Genomic DNA, 15,571 nt, shown 5'->3' with positions numbered 1-15,571 from the left:
GCTGCTTGGCAGAGGCAACGGGAGGGAAGGAGGAGGGATGGCAGGGAAGTCTCCGGGCAGTGGGTCTCTAGGAGGTGCAGAAACACCACCTCAGGATCAGCAGGACCAGGGACAGCTAATGTCACCAAGAGCTCCCTCTGAGCCAGGGACCAAGTCATGTCGCGCCCACAGCCGCCCTACAAGGTAGGCAGGCCTCCAGTTCGCAGGTGGGGAAACAGGACCGGGTCAGGCAGGAAAAGGGCACAGCAGGGGTCTGAACCAGGCAGCCTGGTCCCTTGGCCCCTCTGCAGGGTGACCAGAGCATCTGTCCACTCACGCCAGCAACCAGCTTCTGCCCCCACCTAGTTCCACGTGGGCCCCTGAGTGGCAGCCGCACCTGAGCCCCGCGGGGCTGCCATGTGTAGGATTTGTCGAGTGTCTGCAGAAGGGCCCCAGGCAGCCCAGGGCCTCCTCTCCGGCTCCAGGGTCACAGCCAGAGGCGCATCATTTCCTGGTGTCTGGGATCTCGGCCGCCTTGGCCTCACCACGCGGACATCAGCCTCCAAGGCTGACGTGGAAATGGCATCACCGCCTGCCCTGCTGGTTCGGGGGTCTGATGCCTGGGGCTTTCTGGAAAGACGCTGCCCCCTCCAAGCCACCTGCAAGGCCAGGGACGTGCCACTCACATGTCCAGTTGTCATTTCCTTAATGACACGTCTCAGGGTCTGGGGCCCGTGGAAAGGACAGTGAGGGGTCAGCGTATCGCAGGGGGATGGGCTCAGCTTTGAGGTCCAAGAGACTTGGGGCAGCTCTGCAGCTCTGAGCCTGGGGCAGTTCCCCGGGCCTCTGTTTCCACATCCAGAAAATGGGAACGTGGGAGCCCGCCTTACGGATTCATGGGAAGGTGCATAGGCTGTCAGTCAGCGCTAAGGGACAGGCTGCCTGGTCTCTGCCTCTCCTTTAGGAGGCGGGCACACGGCAGGGCTGTTTGGAGCAGCATAGGAACTGTAGGCAAGGCAGCCCGCGCGGCGATGGGCACACAGCAGGCGTCTGACGACACTGCTGAGCTCACACCATTAGTCTCCCCCGCCCTGCCCCGCATGGAGCATTCAGTGGTGAGCGCGGTCCCTGCCCTCCAGAGATGGGGGGCAGTCCTGCCCAGTGACAAGGGCTCCCACTACTCAAGCTCCACAGCTGGCGAGCAGGGGGCCCTGTGCTGGGGCCAGGAGTCAGGGCACGAGTAATTCTGCCCACTCCTGGGAACCCCCAGGGCCACCTGGTCCTCTGTGCCTCAGGTGGGCATAATGACACTGGCCGGCCTCCACCACGTGGGGAGGGTGCTGTGAAGACAAGCAAGGCCCTGGGGTCGTGGTCAAGGCCTCAGTGACCGTCCCCTCGGGCAGCGTGGCACACGCTGCCTCCGATCCCAACAGATGGAGTGGGGTTCTGACCCTGTGTGTCTCATCTGGGCTGCTACTGGCCAAAAGGTTAGGAAATCCGATGGAAGAAACACTTTAAATTTGACAAAAGTCATGCTCTTCGTGTCTTCTCTTTGGGGGGTATAAGTCAGTTTGGGACTAGACCCCAGGATTCCACAGGAGCCAGCGGCTTGCAGTACCCCTGTGACACCTGAGCAACCCCCGACCTCACACCTGCTCGTTCCGCAGGTGAGGAGGTCAGGGTCAGGGAGGGGGCATCCCCCGCAAGGGCACCAGCAGCTCGGCAGTCTGAGCGAGGCCCGCCGGACCCCACGCCCGCTCTGGTTTCTGCTGCCCCCCAATGCTAGAACTGAGTCTACTTTGGGCCCAGCAGATGTGGGGGAGACCTTGGAGGGGCGAGAGGGGCTCCACGTACCTCAGGAATAGTTCTATGTGGACCACGGCCGGCGCGATCTTCTCCACCACGTCAGCGATGAAGTTGAATTTGTACCGCGCGCTGGTCAGCTGGTGGAGACCTGCACTGGCAGGAAGAACCAGGTGCTTTAGTGAGGCCCGGACATCTGGGAAGGGGGGCTCACTTGCCCCAAGGATGGTTAATGCTGAGCTACCTCACCTCACATCGCCAGGCCGGCCAGGAGGCTCAGAGAGGTCAGAACACTTGCCCCGGGCCACACAGCACTGACGTGACACTCAGGCTGGATCTGGGCTAGTCCCCCCGGGCCGTTGCCCTTTCTCTCAGATACAGCAGTGTCCTGGCGTGAGGAAATCGACCCTTCCCTTTGCCAGCTCTGGCCTGTCCCTCCAGGCCTTGGGCTACTGCAGTGGCTGGACAAGGTTACAGCAGAAGCCCCTGGGTGGTCCCTTCTGAGCTGCAGGCTCCTGGCCATGGTGTGGCCCCCATCTGGGCCAGGTCAGCTGCCGCTGTCTGAGTCGCCAGGGCCCCGACCCTGATCTGTGTCTAACTTAGCCAGGCCCCAGGCTGGCTTACCAGGCAGCTCATGACCTTCCCTGGAACATTCGCCGGCTCAGATTTCTGCTGCCGTCAGCAGTGGAGCTGCTGCTCGCCAGGACCACAGGCCTGAGACGTGTGGGTGGCACAAGGCCCACACCCCTTTGGTCTCCCTGTTCGGGCACGTGCTGGGGTCTCCCAGGTCCCCGCCAGAGACCGGTGCTGTCTGGAACCCACGCTGCCCAGCCCTGCTTGTAAGGGCTCCCAGGGCCTGAAATGAGTACTGGGCTGAGCACCATTGAGCTCCAGCTGTGTGGCTTTAGGCAAATCACTTACCCTCTCTGGGCCTCGACACCTCACCTGAAATGTGAGACCAAAGGTGCCTCTCCACCCCCATCCCCCAGGGAGCTGTGGGAATAGGCTGTGACTTGCCAACTGTAATGCTCCCTGCCTCGGCAGGGGTGGGAGGGGAAGAGGGGAGCCCACCACCCACCCTGCTCCCTGATGTTGGCGAACAAAGAGGGCTCGGCCCGTAAGGTCTAGCTTCACAGCTGATGTCTCTTGATGGTCTCTGGGAAGTGACTGAGCATCAGGATCTAGAGAAAATCTGGTTTTCCTTGTTCTCCAAAGGGACGGGAGGGAGCAGGCTGGGTGCAGCACAGGCGCAGGGTGCAAGGCCACAGTAGGTGCCTCGTAAACATCGTGGACAAATGCGGTCCCCATCCACAGCCCGACTCATCTCCCCAGCTGTCCAGGGGGGCAGCCCTGGCAGGGGTCATCAGCTCCATCCTAAAGGTGGGGAAACTTGAGGCTCAGCTCGAGAACCAGGCTCTTGACAGGGGCTGCAGGGCTCCCTTCCTTAGGGCCCTCCCCTCCCCACTGTGGCCCCCCCAAGGCCCTGACTGTGAATTAAGCCTGAGCTGGGACTCGGGGCCCAGAGGAGAGCTTGCCTTGGGTTCCTCAGTCCGGGGAGGCGAGCAGGGCCCACCCCACGGATCCTATGATGTCTGCCTCTCAACCAGCCTGTGGGCACCGGTCACGGCGGGCCCAGCCCCCTGCGGTCAGCCTGAATCAAAGGCCACCTATCCGGGGTGGCTGGAGACTGGCTGGGAGACGTGGCCCACTGCCGGCCACCTCGTGGCTCCCTGATGATCAAACTGCGGCCGCCAGGGACCACCGTGCCCAGAGGCAAAGCCCAGTGGAGGGATGGTGTCTACGATTCAGAGGTTGTGTTTGTGGGCAAGGCCCATGCCGGGCCACGGCTCTGCCTCTCCCAGCACACGTGGGTGTCAGGCACGTTTATTTCCACGTGGATAGCCAACAGTCCCTGAAACTCTGGAGGAGAAGCTACCTGTCAGCTAGCCCGTGGGGCCCGAGCCTAGCTCTGCCTGCCCAATCCCAAGGGCACTGGGAACCTGCATTCATGCTCTATCTTAAAGGCACAGGGAAGGAAGCCAGCCACCAACCTTGTTGCCCCTTCCATCCCCGGCAGGGCCCTGGTGACTTCCAGGTTCTGCTCTCTGACAAGAAAGCTCCCCTGCTAGGCAATCCCCACATCACCAAGGTCCCGGAGGACCCCAGGCAGTGGGGAGGACTCAGCACCAGGCCTGGATTTACTCTGGCCAAGGCTCGTGCCCACCATGCCATGCTGGAACAGGCAAGCCCAGGTGGGTGAGGCCAGGTGTCACCCCTCCCTGCTCTGTAAGCCGTGGGGGCCACTTACCCCCAGTCTCTGCTCCATCATCCACCATTCCCACGTGGACCACTCCCCAGTTTTCCCTACCACGATGCTCTGGCCTGTCCTGGATGCAGCTCAAATCTCACCTCCTCCAGGCAGCCCCCCTGGCAGTCTTCTTCCAGCCCTCCTTGGGGCTCCCAGCATAATGCCTCACCCACCACACTCACTGTCATAGGGATGCTGAGTGCCTTCCGTGTGTGTGCTCAGTGCTGGGGACAGGACGGTGGCCAGCCAGCACAGCACTGTGTCACCAGTGACGGGACAAGGGGAGGCCCAGGGTGAGATGGGGGAGTCCAGTGGCACCCCTAATCCAGGCCTGGAAGAGCACACCAGGAGGGGAACAGAGATGCAAAGACACAGCATCACGCACGAGGGCAGCTATGGGTGGATTCGGCCGACTCCCAGCTGGGCCCAGTGTGAATAAGACGGAGGAGGGGTGAAAACATCGGATCAGAAGAGGCTGTGTTGCCACGTGACTCCATCCCAGATCTCAGTGACTCCAAAGCTTTAGGCGCATCTGTCCAGCCCCTGGCTGACCCAGCGCAGGTCCCGCAGGCTGAGCGCCCCGAGCTGCCCAAGCGGCCGAGAAGCTGACCTGGCCACCCGCAGATCTGGACGGCACGGCGGCCTCCCACCACATGCTTTTCTTTCCAATGTGGCCTCTCCAGAGATCACTTAAAATAGGCGACACTCAATTTCATGTGACGATTTAAAAACGAAAACCCTCTGCAAAATATTCACGGGCCAAAGGCTGGCGGTAAACACGTCAGAATATTTCACGGTGGGTATTTGGGGGCAGAGGTAAAGTCATGAGTGGTTTTGTTTTCTTTTGTGGGTTTTCCAAATGTTCTCCCGTGAGCAAGTTAGATATAGAAAGAAACAGAAGAGAGAGAGGAAGGCCTGGACGGGCTGTGAGCTGGGCTGGGGTGTGAGACCGCGAGAGGCCGGACTGTGTTTCCCACCATCCCCGGCAGGGCCCTGGTGACTGGCGGGCTGTGGAAGCTCCAAGGAGAAGCCGGGCTGGGCTCACCTCCCACCCAGGCACCAGCTCCTCTGGGACACACACATGTCCGGATCTCCCGATAGCCCAGCTGTAACCAGCATACGTGAACCCCCAAGGCAGCCCTTGAGAGGGGGCACGGGAGGGAGGGCCTAACCCTAACCCAAGGACGAGGATGCTCTGCTTGACCCCATCCGGCCCAGCACACAGTAGGTCTGCAAACACCACCACAAAGAGCATCGTTCAGCCTGTTAACGAGGTTTTGGGGGGGAGCAGCCTCACAAGAGCAGCATCAGTGTGTCCCAGGAAACAGGCCAGAGACAAAGATGGTTTAGGGTGGAGACAGGCCTGGAGCTATAGCCCCAGGTCCCATGGACTTCAGAGCGCACGCCCGCCCTGACCCCACGGCCTGGGGCTCCCCTGCAGAGGTCCTGGGTCAGCCGGCGGGTGACACAGGCCCTGCCAGGCCCTGTCTCTTTAAGCTGGCGAGGTGGGTTGTGGGGAGGAGGTGGGAGGGGGGCAGGGCCTGCTCCCTGGTCCTCTTCCCCACACACAGATGAATCATGCCATGAATCAGTGGGAAGGGAAGACGCGGTTCCCACTGCCTCTTTCCACATGAAAACCTTGGGCCCCACGGCTGGGAGGCAGACGCTGTTTATTTGGGGGTTTTGACAACCCCCATCCCCGCCCTCACACTGTCCTGGAGCCAAAGTTCTGAAGTCAACAGTCAGTCTTGACCAGACTCAGCTGTTAGCATTTCTTTTGTTTGTTTTCAAAAGTAAGCTGCAATCCACAGGCTTTGGAAGTTCTAGTCAGGAAGAACTCAACACAGAGCAAAGCAAACAAGGCCAGGTGTCCAGCAGTGGCGCCCTCCCGCAAGAGGAAGGGGCACAGCCAAGGCGGAAAGGGACGGGGAGGAGGGCTGGCAGGGAGCCAGGCGGGGCCCGGGGCTCCACCTCCCACATTTCTGCATGTCAGGGCTTCCGTCACAGCGGCAGACTCTGAAAGAGGACCCATGATGTTCCAGCTCTGGACGGTCACAACTGCCATGGCACGGATGGGGAAATCGAGGCCCAGGGTGGGCCAGTGACTGGCCCAGACACCCCACAGGGCCACTGATCCTGCTGCACGGGTTGTGTACTGCACAACTCCAGGACCATTCTTAACAAACATCACAGCGTGACTACCTCCCTTGGAATCGTGCAGTGCGCAACCTGCACAGCCGTATGCATCACCCGTCCAGCAAACGATGGGCAGAGCCAGGACTGAGACCCAGTTCTTTCCTCTAACTCTGAGGTCACTGCCCCTTCTTCTGTTGCCTCCTGCAATCAGAAGGCACCGCCCCCCCCATCACCCAGTAGTTAGGTAAGAGCTGGGAATGGAGGGGCCATCCGCAGGTGCCCACAAGGTCCCAGGCTGCGCCCATCTGTCCATAACACTGACTACAGCCTGTAGGCCAGATGGCAACCTCTCGGCAGGGCTCACGGACCTGGGTGTCCAGGTCCCATTTACATCTGCAGCCTTGCTACTGCCACACGCCCCCGACCCGGTACCCTCGGCTCTGGTTCCCCAAGCATGCGTGCTCTGAAGTGCCCCCCCAAACCTTTGTAATCAGTCCCTCCCTCATCACCGCCAGGCCCAGGCCAACACACCTCCCCTGGGGAGCCTGACCTGACTCAGTGGGCTCAGTGACCCAGCTCACTCGTCTGGGGCCCAAGGCACCTGGTGACCCCTCCCAGACCTGTCCTTCAAGACTGTCCCCGTGGGCTGGGCGCCCCTGACCCACAGTGGTGAGCGGAGAGCAGCAGGGGAGCAGGGGAATTACCAGGGGCTCCCCCACAGCCTCTCGCCCTCACCCCAGGCCCCGCCCACCACCCACAAGGGGCAGGCTTCAAAGCCCCAAGAGCCGCCTTCCGGGTCTGATTAGTTCCCAGGACGGCTCCCTGCCTGTGTTTTTCTTTTTCTTGAAAACATGCCTGTCCCCGAGTGAACTGTCTCCCCCCAGCCAAAGACAGCGGCTACAGCTCCCGGGGGGCGATGCTGCTGTCCGCGACCCCCAGGCTCCCGTCTCTGGAACCCAGGGCTGAGGGCTGCAGCCGGAACTCCCTCTCCGTGAGCCACGCCAGCCGGGGTTCTGGGCACTTATGATAGCGGGGAGTTCTCACAGCAGTTCTGCAGGGCAGGAATCTTCACCCATTTTACAGGTGAGGAAAAAGGCTCCGAGAGGTCAGGAGACCCGCCAAGGCCTGCAGCCAGGTCCCAGATCCCCGACCCCCGGCACGGCTCTCTCCCCGTGCTGGTCCTCAGCCAGGGGGACTGGCTGTCCCGCCCCCAGGAGAGCCCAGCCTTGGCCGGTCCTCAGCTTAGGGGCCAGCCTGGCTTTTCTGGCTGTGAATCCCACTGGGGCTGCAGCCAACCCTGTGGAGGAGAGGGCTCAGCTATCAGCTCGTTTGTGCTTTGTCAAAGGGGCCCCACAGGCCAGGCAGGACTCCGGGATGCCCACAGGGCCGCCCAAGCCACGGAAGCCAAGGTGGGGTCAGCCCCTGGTCCTCCTCTTACAGGAAGCCCTCCCTGCCCTGACTGGCCCATCAGCTGACTCCTCTGGGTTCAGGCTCCTCAGCTGTGACGTGGGTACTAAACGAGGCCAGTGGAACCCCCGTGGGCAGGGCCTGGCACGTGGCAGCCGCTCCACAAACACTGCCCTCCGGATCCTTCCCGTCCTCCACTGCCCCACCTTCCTCTCACAAACTCCACTTATGTCAGATACGTCCATTTGTCAACATTTAGGTTTATTCCCACTAACGCCTATTAATTAACGCTTACATTGTGCAAAGCACTTGAAATTCATTATCTCATTGATTGTCAATGACCCAGTGAGGAGGATCTGTTGTCCCCACTTCACAGATGAAGAAACTGAGGCGTGGAGAGCTTAGGCTTGCAGCGTCTCTCCACGGGAAGTGGTAGAGCTGGGACTCACCCCTGAGCAGCCGGGAACAGAACCGGGTCTCAGTTGTGGCTCTGCCCATTATTTGCTAGAGGGGCTAGAGAATACAGCTGGGCAGGTTGTGCACTGCTACCCTCTGCACCAGACCGGGCATTCAGTTTGGGATACGCACACACCCACACGTCCTGGCCACATCTTTGCTACACTGAGGACAAGGGGTCTGTGATTCTATTCTCTTTCCAACCTGTTTATTCAACACCCTTATCAAAACCAAGCAGGGAGGCCACTTCCTCAAGGTGCTGGAGGCCTGCCCGGGGTACAGGGCACTAGATGCACAGTCAGGAGGACCCGGGTTCAGCACAGCTGTCCCTCCCCACCTGGTGACCTCAGGTAGCCCACTACACCTTGATGAGTCTTTTCTTCTAAAGGGCCGTGACAAAAACACCCAGACACGACGTGTGTTTAGCCCAGAGCACAAGGTCTCGCCCTTGACCCTGGTAAAACCTGGTGGCTTCTCACCCTCAGAGCAGGCCCAGGAGGAGGCCGCTTTCAGACCCTCTGGCAGGACACACCAGCTCACTCAGTCAGCCACCGGCTACTCCGTCATCCAGTTTGCACGAACCCCAGGTTTCCAAGGAGGCCAAGTGAATCTCTGCTTGGCCTCATTTTCCCCAGAGCTCCCGGCAGCTGAGAGGTACGTGTCAGGCCAGGTGGACGCAGCCAGTGGGTTGAGTCTGGCACACCCTTGCTCCAGCTCACCCAGCACAATGCTCGCAGTGTGACCAAGTCAGGGCAGTTCATCCCCAAAGCGGCTGGGTGTCTCTGCTGGGTCCCCTCGGAGGTGGACTTGAAGGCAAGGACGGACCTGGATCTGGGCTGGGTGGGGGTGGAGCTCCACAGGCCTCACAGGTCATGGCGGGGCCCCCAAAGCCTGGAGAGGTGATGAGCCTGCTACCCTGTCCCAAACCTAGGCCACCCCTTCTCAATGACACAAACTGAGCAATACTGCCGCCAACACACGGACAGGGCCACTCATTAGCCAGGCTCTTGTCATGGAACCCCGTGCCCCACTAGACACCCTCCATGCCAGAGTCCCCCGCCAGAACCTGACCACAACTCTCCGAACCCGCTGCTCCAGGAGAGGCCCCGCCACCCACCCTGACCCCCTACCCCCATCAGTCATGACATACTAATGCCTCTGGAGCCTGTCCCCCTCGGCTGTCCCCCTAGCTCAGGCCTCTTCAGTTCTTCCTCCTCAGGGCACCAGACTCGCACTAGCTGGGCCCCTGTACCCACTCTGTAAACCTGTTACCCATAAGCCTTCAGGGGTCCCTCACCTCCTAAAGATGGGTCACCCTCACAGCTCCTCCATCTGGCACCAGCTTATGCTCAGCAGTTCCTGCTGTCCTCCTCAGCACAGGCTCTCTTTGCATCAACCTCTCCATGGCTGTTTAGATGCCACCTCCTCCAGGAAGCCTTCCCTGATCTATGTCTTTCCCCATCCCGGAGATGGGTTCTCCCTCCCCTGAGTTCCACACATTGTCATCTGTCCCTCACAACACAGATGATCAGGGATTTCACAAGGACTCAGCTGGTGATGGTGATGGTGGGCAGGCTGCAGAAGCCAGGACGTACTGAGCCTGCAGGCTGCATCAGAAGTCCTGCTTGGTCCCAGAGCCAGTGGGCCCAGAGTCACAGCAGGGCTTTGGGCTGGGGAGATGTGCGTCTCACAACCGCCCCCTCGGGCCACCGTGTGGAGGTGCATGGGAAGGGGAGAGGCCCGGGAAGACAGACTGGACGGTGTGCTGTGGGATCCCAGTGCACCTCCAGGCCAGCTCAGTGAGCGTGGAGGGCGAGGGTGCTTCCCAGGCCAAGCCCTGGAGGGAAAAGCACAGCTGCACAGCCCCCCGGGCCTTAAGCTTCTCTTGGCTGGATGCCTCGCTCTTCACGAGTCCTCAGGAGTTACCAGATGCTGCAGTTCAGCCCTGCTCTCTGGGCAGGGTGAGTGAGAGGAGTGCGGATGCCTGATGAGTCCTGAATGCAGAATTCTGAGACCCACAAGGCCCCAGGAAGCCGCTAGGAGGATTAAAAATCGAAAGCCGACAAAGCGCTTAAGTAAATAGAGCTGAGAGCCTCTGCCAGCACCTGCCCTGGGGCTGAACGGTAAAGCTGATGGTTAAATGCCACGTCGTGAACCGCCCAGGGCTTGAGATTCTGACTTAACTGCACGCTTGAAGGCCTATTTGTCTGCAGTTGTAGGCAGAGAGGCTGTGAAAAGGGACACCTCTGCTCTCCGCAGACCCTCTGCACACAGTTCTCTGGGTTTTACTCTCCCATTGATAGATATTCAGCCACACCGTGTAGTATCAGCCTAGCACAGACACGGGAGTACACAAGAGCTCCACGGATAGGTAGTGAACCCATCATCACTGGAGGTATGCAAGGAGGGGCGCCCACCACGTGGGCCAGCCTTTCATTCCACAGCGCCTACTGAGCCTAGTTGCTGGACAGACATCTGTTTGTGGTCACTGAGCTACTGTCCTCTTCTCATCCTCCTGTTTCCCTCACTGTCAGTTTCTCCAGGACACAGATGGGGTCTGCCTCATTACAGGGGCCTTGTTACCAGCCCACGGCCAGCGGGACACACAGAGAAGGTGCTTCACAGACGTGGACTCCCTCAGTCAAGAATAAAGGTTTCAAAATGCCTAGACCACCTCCAACCTCCCTGCTGACCCCCGGCACCCTGGAGCCTGATTCTAACAGCATCCACTACTTGGGAGAGCTGGTACTGGGAAGGGGACCACGGACACCACCGAGCTGCAGTGGGCAGGCGCCAGGCCCACCCTGAGCCCTCTGCCTCCCAGACCCACCAGGTGGCTGGTTCCGAGCCCCAAGTCAGAAGGTGCGATGGGTGCTCAAGAAATGATAACGCCCATCTCCATGACATCGAGTGGCACCATGCTCCCAGTCTCCTGGGCACAATCCAAACACAAGACTGACCTCATCACCCTCACTTCTCTTAAAACCTTTCAATGGCTCTCCCGTATAATCATGGCTAAGCCCACATAACGCTTCCCAAACCGGGAACCCCGGTGTGCCAGGAGGAGGCCACGCGTGTTCTGCCAGGAAAGAGCTCTGTTGAAGTTCTCTTGGGAAACCCTGGGTTTTATCATTTGGTGGGTTATTTTTTTTCCTTGCTGTAGGTTTTCTCGGAAGCTCTGATAGACTCAAGTGGAGTGTGAATCCCCATTGCAGGGCTGGCGTTTACTTTCCCAGACTTTTGGGGCCACAGGACACTTATTTTCAGAATCCCAGACATGATTCGGGAAGCCTGGCCTACAGGATGAAGCCGAAAACACGACATTTATGGGCCACTTGTGGTCCTGTCCCAGCCAAGCCACCCAGCCCTGGGTGTCTCTCACAAGCCTACACGTGCACGCGCGCACACACGCCTCCCCTGCACAACAACTGCTCTGGGCTACGTGGCTCACCATATGCACATGGCTCCACGTGGTGGTTCACGCTGTCTTCTCTTCCCCGAGAGCCTATCCCTCCCGCTACCTGGAAGACGTGTCCCCATCCTTGGAGATTCAGCTTAGATGCCCCTCACCCCTGAAGGTTTCCCAGTGCTCCAGGCAGCCGTGCTCCCCACGGCAGAGCCTGTTCTGGCGGTCAGCATCTCCTGGTGGGCAGCTGCGGGCTGAGGGCACACAACGGGGCCTGACAACTCCATCGCCGTGAACTCCGGGCCCAGAGCAGGCTGCTGCACTCAGAGCACCTGCGGAACCGACGCCGGAGCCTGCGTTCCTAAGAGGTGCCCCAAACAAATAAGGGCACGGTAGGGTTTGCCAGCGTTTTCTTCCACAGGGTCAACCTGTGTGGCAAGAAGCAACCCAGAGCCAAGTCCAGGTTAGGGGAGGCTGTTCTGAGGTGTGACGGGACTGAGAAATTTCCTACCCCGACGGCAGGTCCCCACGGAGCTCCAAGCAGTCCAGAGGCTCCACAAGCCCGCTCCCCGTTCCTGAACAGCCCTCAGGTGACATGCGTTTTAAGCGCAGGGCAAGACAAGAAAGGAAACACCCCATGTCACTCAATTGGTGTCTCTCGAATATCCGGACTGGATATTTAAGGCCAGGAAGGATCGCTTTGCATCCGACACCCAGGCAGGCAGGGAGATGGGGACCAGGGGAAATGAGACACAACATGGGTAAGTTTTGATGAGGCCAGAGGCTGGAGAGATGTAGAGCTAGACCAAGCCCCTCGGGGTGGTTAGGAGAGCACTGGGTTTCACTGTTGACTACTTCTGTGACCTGGGGGACAGCACTTTACCTCTCCCTGCCTCAGTTTCCCCACCTGGAAGACCAGAAGGCTGGTTGGATGATTTCTCAAAGAAACCATCACTTGCGCCCGGGGAGTGTGGACAATGAGGCTCCGCCCCGGCTCTGAGCCTGTTTCCCCAGGAGACCGCTTCATTCCACCCCCCACCCCCGCAGTGCTAGCGGAGCAGCCCGACCGAGAGCGCTTACCCGATGGGCAGGCGCCTTTCTGCAGCTGGCGCACGGGCGTCCCGGAGAGCTGCAGCGCGCGGCGGCTGGCCGCCTGCAGCGCGCACACGTTGGCGTAGGTGTGCCCGTCGGTGCCGCACACGGCGTGCGCCCAGCGACACCGACACACGCCGCGCACACACTCCAGGCTCTCCCCGCACGGCGAGTCTACGGCGCGGCCGCACGGCTCGCCCTCGACGGCGGCGCACACCAGGCAGCAGTTGCAGAGGTCGGGCACGTAGCCGCCGGGACAGCGGGGACTCGGGCACCGCGACACGTCGCAGCGCGCGGGGCACGACGTGGCCAGGGGCTCCCAGGCCAGCGCCAGCGCGACCAGGGCGGCCAGGACTAGCGCCCGCGCCTGCATGGCGGACGGGCCCGCGGCGGGCGGCAGCGCGGGGGACTGGCCAGGGGCACACCGAGGCCGCTGCTCCGGGCGCCGACGGAGGGAACGCGGGCGGGAGCGCGGCCACACGCGCCGGCGGCTCAGGCGGGCGGGCGACGGGACCGCAGAGACATGCCCGGGGCGCGGAAAACGCGGGGCACTGGGGAGGCGCCCGCTCCCTCTGGGCAGACGGTGGCGGGTAGCCAGCCCCGCCGCGTTTAAAGGCGCCGGCCTCCCGCCCGCCCTCGCTGGAAGGGGGCGGCCCGGCCACTCCGCCAGCTCCGCCCCGGCCCAACCGCCCCCGCCCGGCCTTCCGGGCCTGGACCCACCCGAGGCCGAAAGCGGGGCCTGCCTGGTCTGGGAAACCGGTGTGATGGATATTCTGCGACCCCGCCCCCCGGCTAGGGGCCTTGGGGAGGAGAAGCCACCAGTGTGCGGGCCTCCGGCACCCCTGGGGATCCCTGAGCTAGCCGAGTTCAAGACTGAGTTCCAGTGACCTCAGCTACTCGCCCTCCCCTCCCCTTCCTAGAAATGGGCCGTCCCGGCCCCCCCCCCCCGCCTGCCCCCCCTCCCCCCCCCCCCCCCCCACCTCGGGCCTCCTCAGCCAGGAAGCCCTCAGGACAGGCCCCGACCAATCCACGTTGGTGGGAGGGATGGATGTCACCCCTCACGGCTCCCCACCTCCACTGGGGACAAACCTTCAGGAAGTGCCGCCCCCACCCCCTGTCCTCAGGCTTTTGAGCTTGGAGGATGTGCTCCCCCAGGCTCTGGACAGGGCCTGTCTGGGGGCAGCCCCGCCCTCGGTGCTCTGTGGCCCTGGCAGTTGTCTTACAGCTCCGTGCCTCAGTTTCCTCTCCAGGAAAGGGGAAGGAATAGCGCTTGCTGCCCCATAGGACGTAGGGAGAGTCCCACGCAGTGGATGGTGGAGGAATGTCCGTAAGCACTTTGCGCGTGGCGCGCAGTCGGCCCGTGGCACCGGGAGGCTGCTCCATCCTCCTGATTATTCCGCACACGGTCTCTGAAAAGCCACTTCAGACCCAGGCCCTGCCCGAGGGCCCAGAGCCTGGTGACCATGATGTCATCAGCGTGACAAGGGCTGTGGGGATCCGAGGAGAGGGCAGAACCCTCCTGTGGAGGTGAGCTTCAAGAGGGTGTAGGGTCTGGGACTTCCCTGGTGGTCCAGTGGTTAAGACTCCGCGTTCCCAATGCAGGGGGCCCGGGTTCGATCCCTGGTCAGGGAACCAGATCCCGTATGCTGCAACTAAAGGTCCCGCATGCCGCAACTAAGACCTGGCGCAGCCAAATAAATAAGAGGGTGCAGGGTCTGGATGCGGTCATGGGCCTGGGGGCTGGCGGGGTCCAGCCAGGAGCTCTGCCCCACCTGGGCCAAGGGTCCACAAGCAAAGGCAAGTCAGAGTGGCGACCCATTCGGCAGAGAAAGCCCTCGGGTGCAGACCCTGGAGTTGGGGGTCTGTACCCTCTCCGGCAGGCCCTTCAGCCGCCTGGTGAAGTCTGGAGAGCCCTGCTCGGAATGATGTCTTTTAAATGCATAAAACAAACTGCTGAGCATTACCAGGGGAAGCAGTGCTCTGATTAACCCTAACCCAGTTAGCTAAACATATAAATCCACGGTATGTACGTGGCTTCTCTGTGAACCGCTTGAATAAGATCTGGCCAGCAGTGGGACACCCGGCCAGATTTCAGAGCACAAGGGGGTCTAGAGGTGCCTGCAGCCGCTGCAGCATGGGGGGAAATACCTGTATTCCTCTCGGTGACAGGGTCACAGGGGCCCTGTGGCTTGGGCCTGCTTCACCATGGAAGGATATGCTGGGCTTCAGGGGAGGGAATGGTGAAAATAAAGATTTTTTTTTTTTCATCCAAGTTTTCAGACACCCAGGTTAGGAACCTCTGGCTCAGAGGAGGGAGAGGGAGCTGGGGGTGGTGGGGGGGGGGGGGGGACTGTGTCTGGTCCCTGAGGGCCTTGGCGTCCTTGAAGGACTGGGCACTGCTGAGAGGTTAGATGGGATGTGGCCCATCTGACAGGTACGCTGGAGGAAGTGGCTCAGGCTGGGGTACAGAAGGGGAGCTGGGGGCCCTGAGAGGCAGTGGCCGTGAGCGTAGGGTTGAAGGTCAGCAGGAGAACGGGCCGCAGGAGCCTGGGTCTTCCCTTTCTAAAGGGCCCTTTGACAAAGGGCAATGGGATATGCACTTCTGCCTCGAAAAACTGGAAATGCATTTTGCTTTGAAGATGTGGAGAATTTCAGGCCTTTCTTGGAATAACCCAGAATGCCAGGGGTGGGGGACCACAGGGCTGGTCTGGGCCTCCCCCAACCCTGGCCAGGGCTCCTGGTTTGTCTCTCCTCTAGGGAGGGTGCAGGTCTGAGGGGCAGAGGGAGTGGCCCACGGGCCCAGGACATCCTGGGGGCACCATGACCCAGAGTAGGCTCCTTGGGGGGCCTCAGCATGCCAGACACCCAACCCTGCTGGGATGCTCCAGTGCACAGAAAAGCAGAGACCTGGGTAGGACCGGGAGCTCATTTCTTGTAAACCTTTTGTCTACAGGTGGGGAAACTGAGTCTCAGAGAGGTCCTAG

General features: G+C 61.0%; 1 protein-coding gene across 1 annotated transcript in view; it reads right to left on the bottom strand.

The window, feature by feature from the left end:
- HTRA3 (HtrA serine peptidase 3) overlaps positions 1–13,126 on the bottom strand; it is a 29,495-nt gene extending 16,369 nt beyond the window's left edge. Inside the window, exons 1-2 of the mRNA XM_029235391.1 lie at positions 12,576–13,126; positions 1,834–1,933 (exon numbers count right to left, since the gene is read on the bottom strand). Coding sequence (XP_029091224.1) covers positions 1,834–1,933; positions 12,576–12,960 — 485 coding nt within the window. The 5' untranslated portion in view covers positions 12,961–13,126. The remainder of the gene's footprint in view (positions 1–1,833; positions 1,934–12,575) is intronic.
- Positions 13,127–15,571: the final 2,445 nt, after the last annotated feature.

This window comes from Monodon monoceros, unplaced genomic scaffold (assembly GCF_005190385.1).
Source record: "Monodon monoceros isolate NGI ecotype Baffin Bay Population unplaced genomic scaffold, NGI_Narwhal_1 Super_Scaffold_20, whole genome shotgun sequence".
Classification (NCBI taxonomy): domain Eukaryota; kingdom Metazoa; phylum Chordata; class Mammalia; order Artiodactyla; family Monodontidae; genus Monodon; species Monodon monoceros.
Note: the sequence above shows the minus strand (reverse complement) of the source record. Positions and strands in the feature narration are given on the sequence as shown.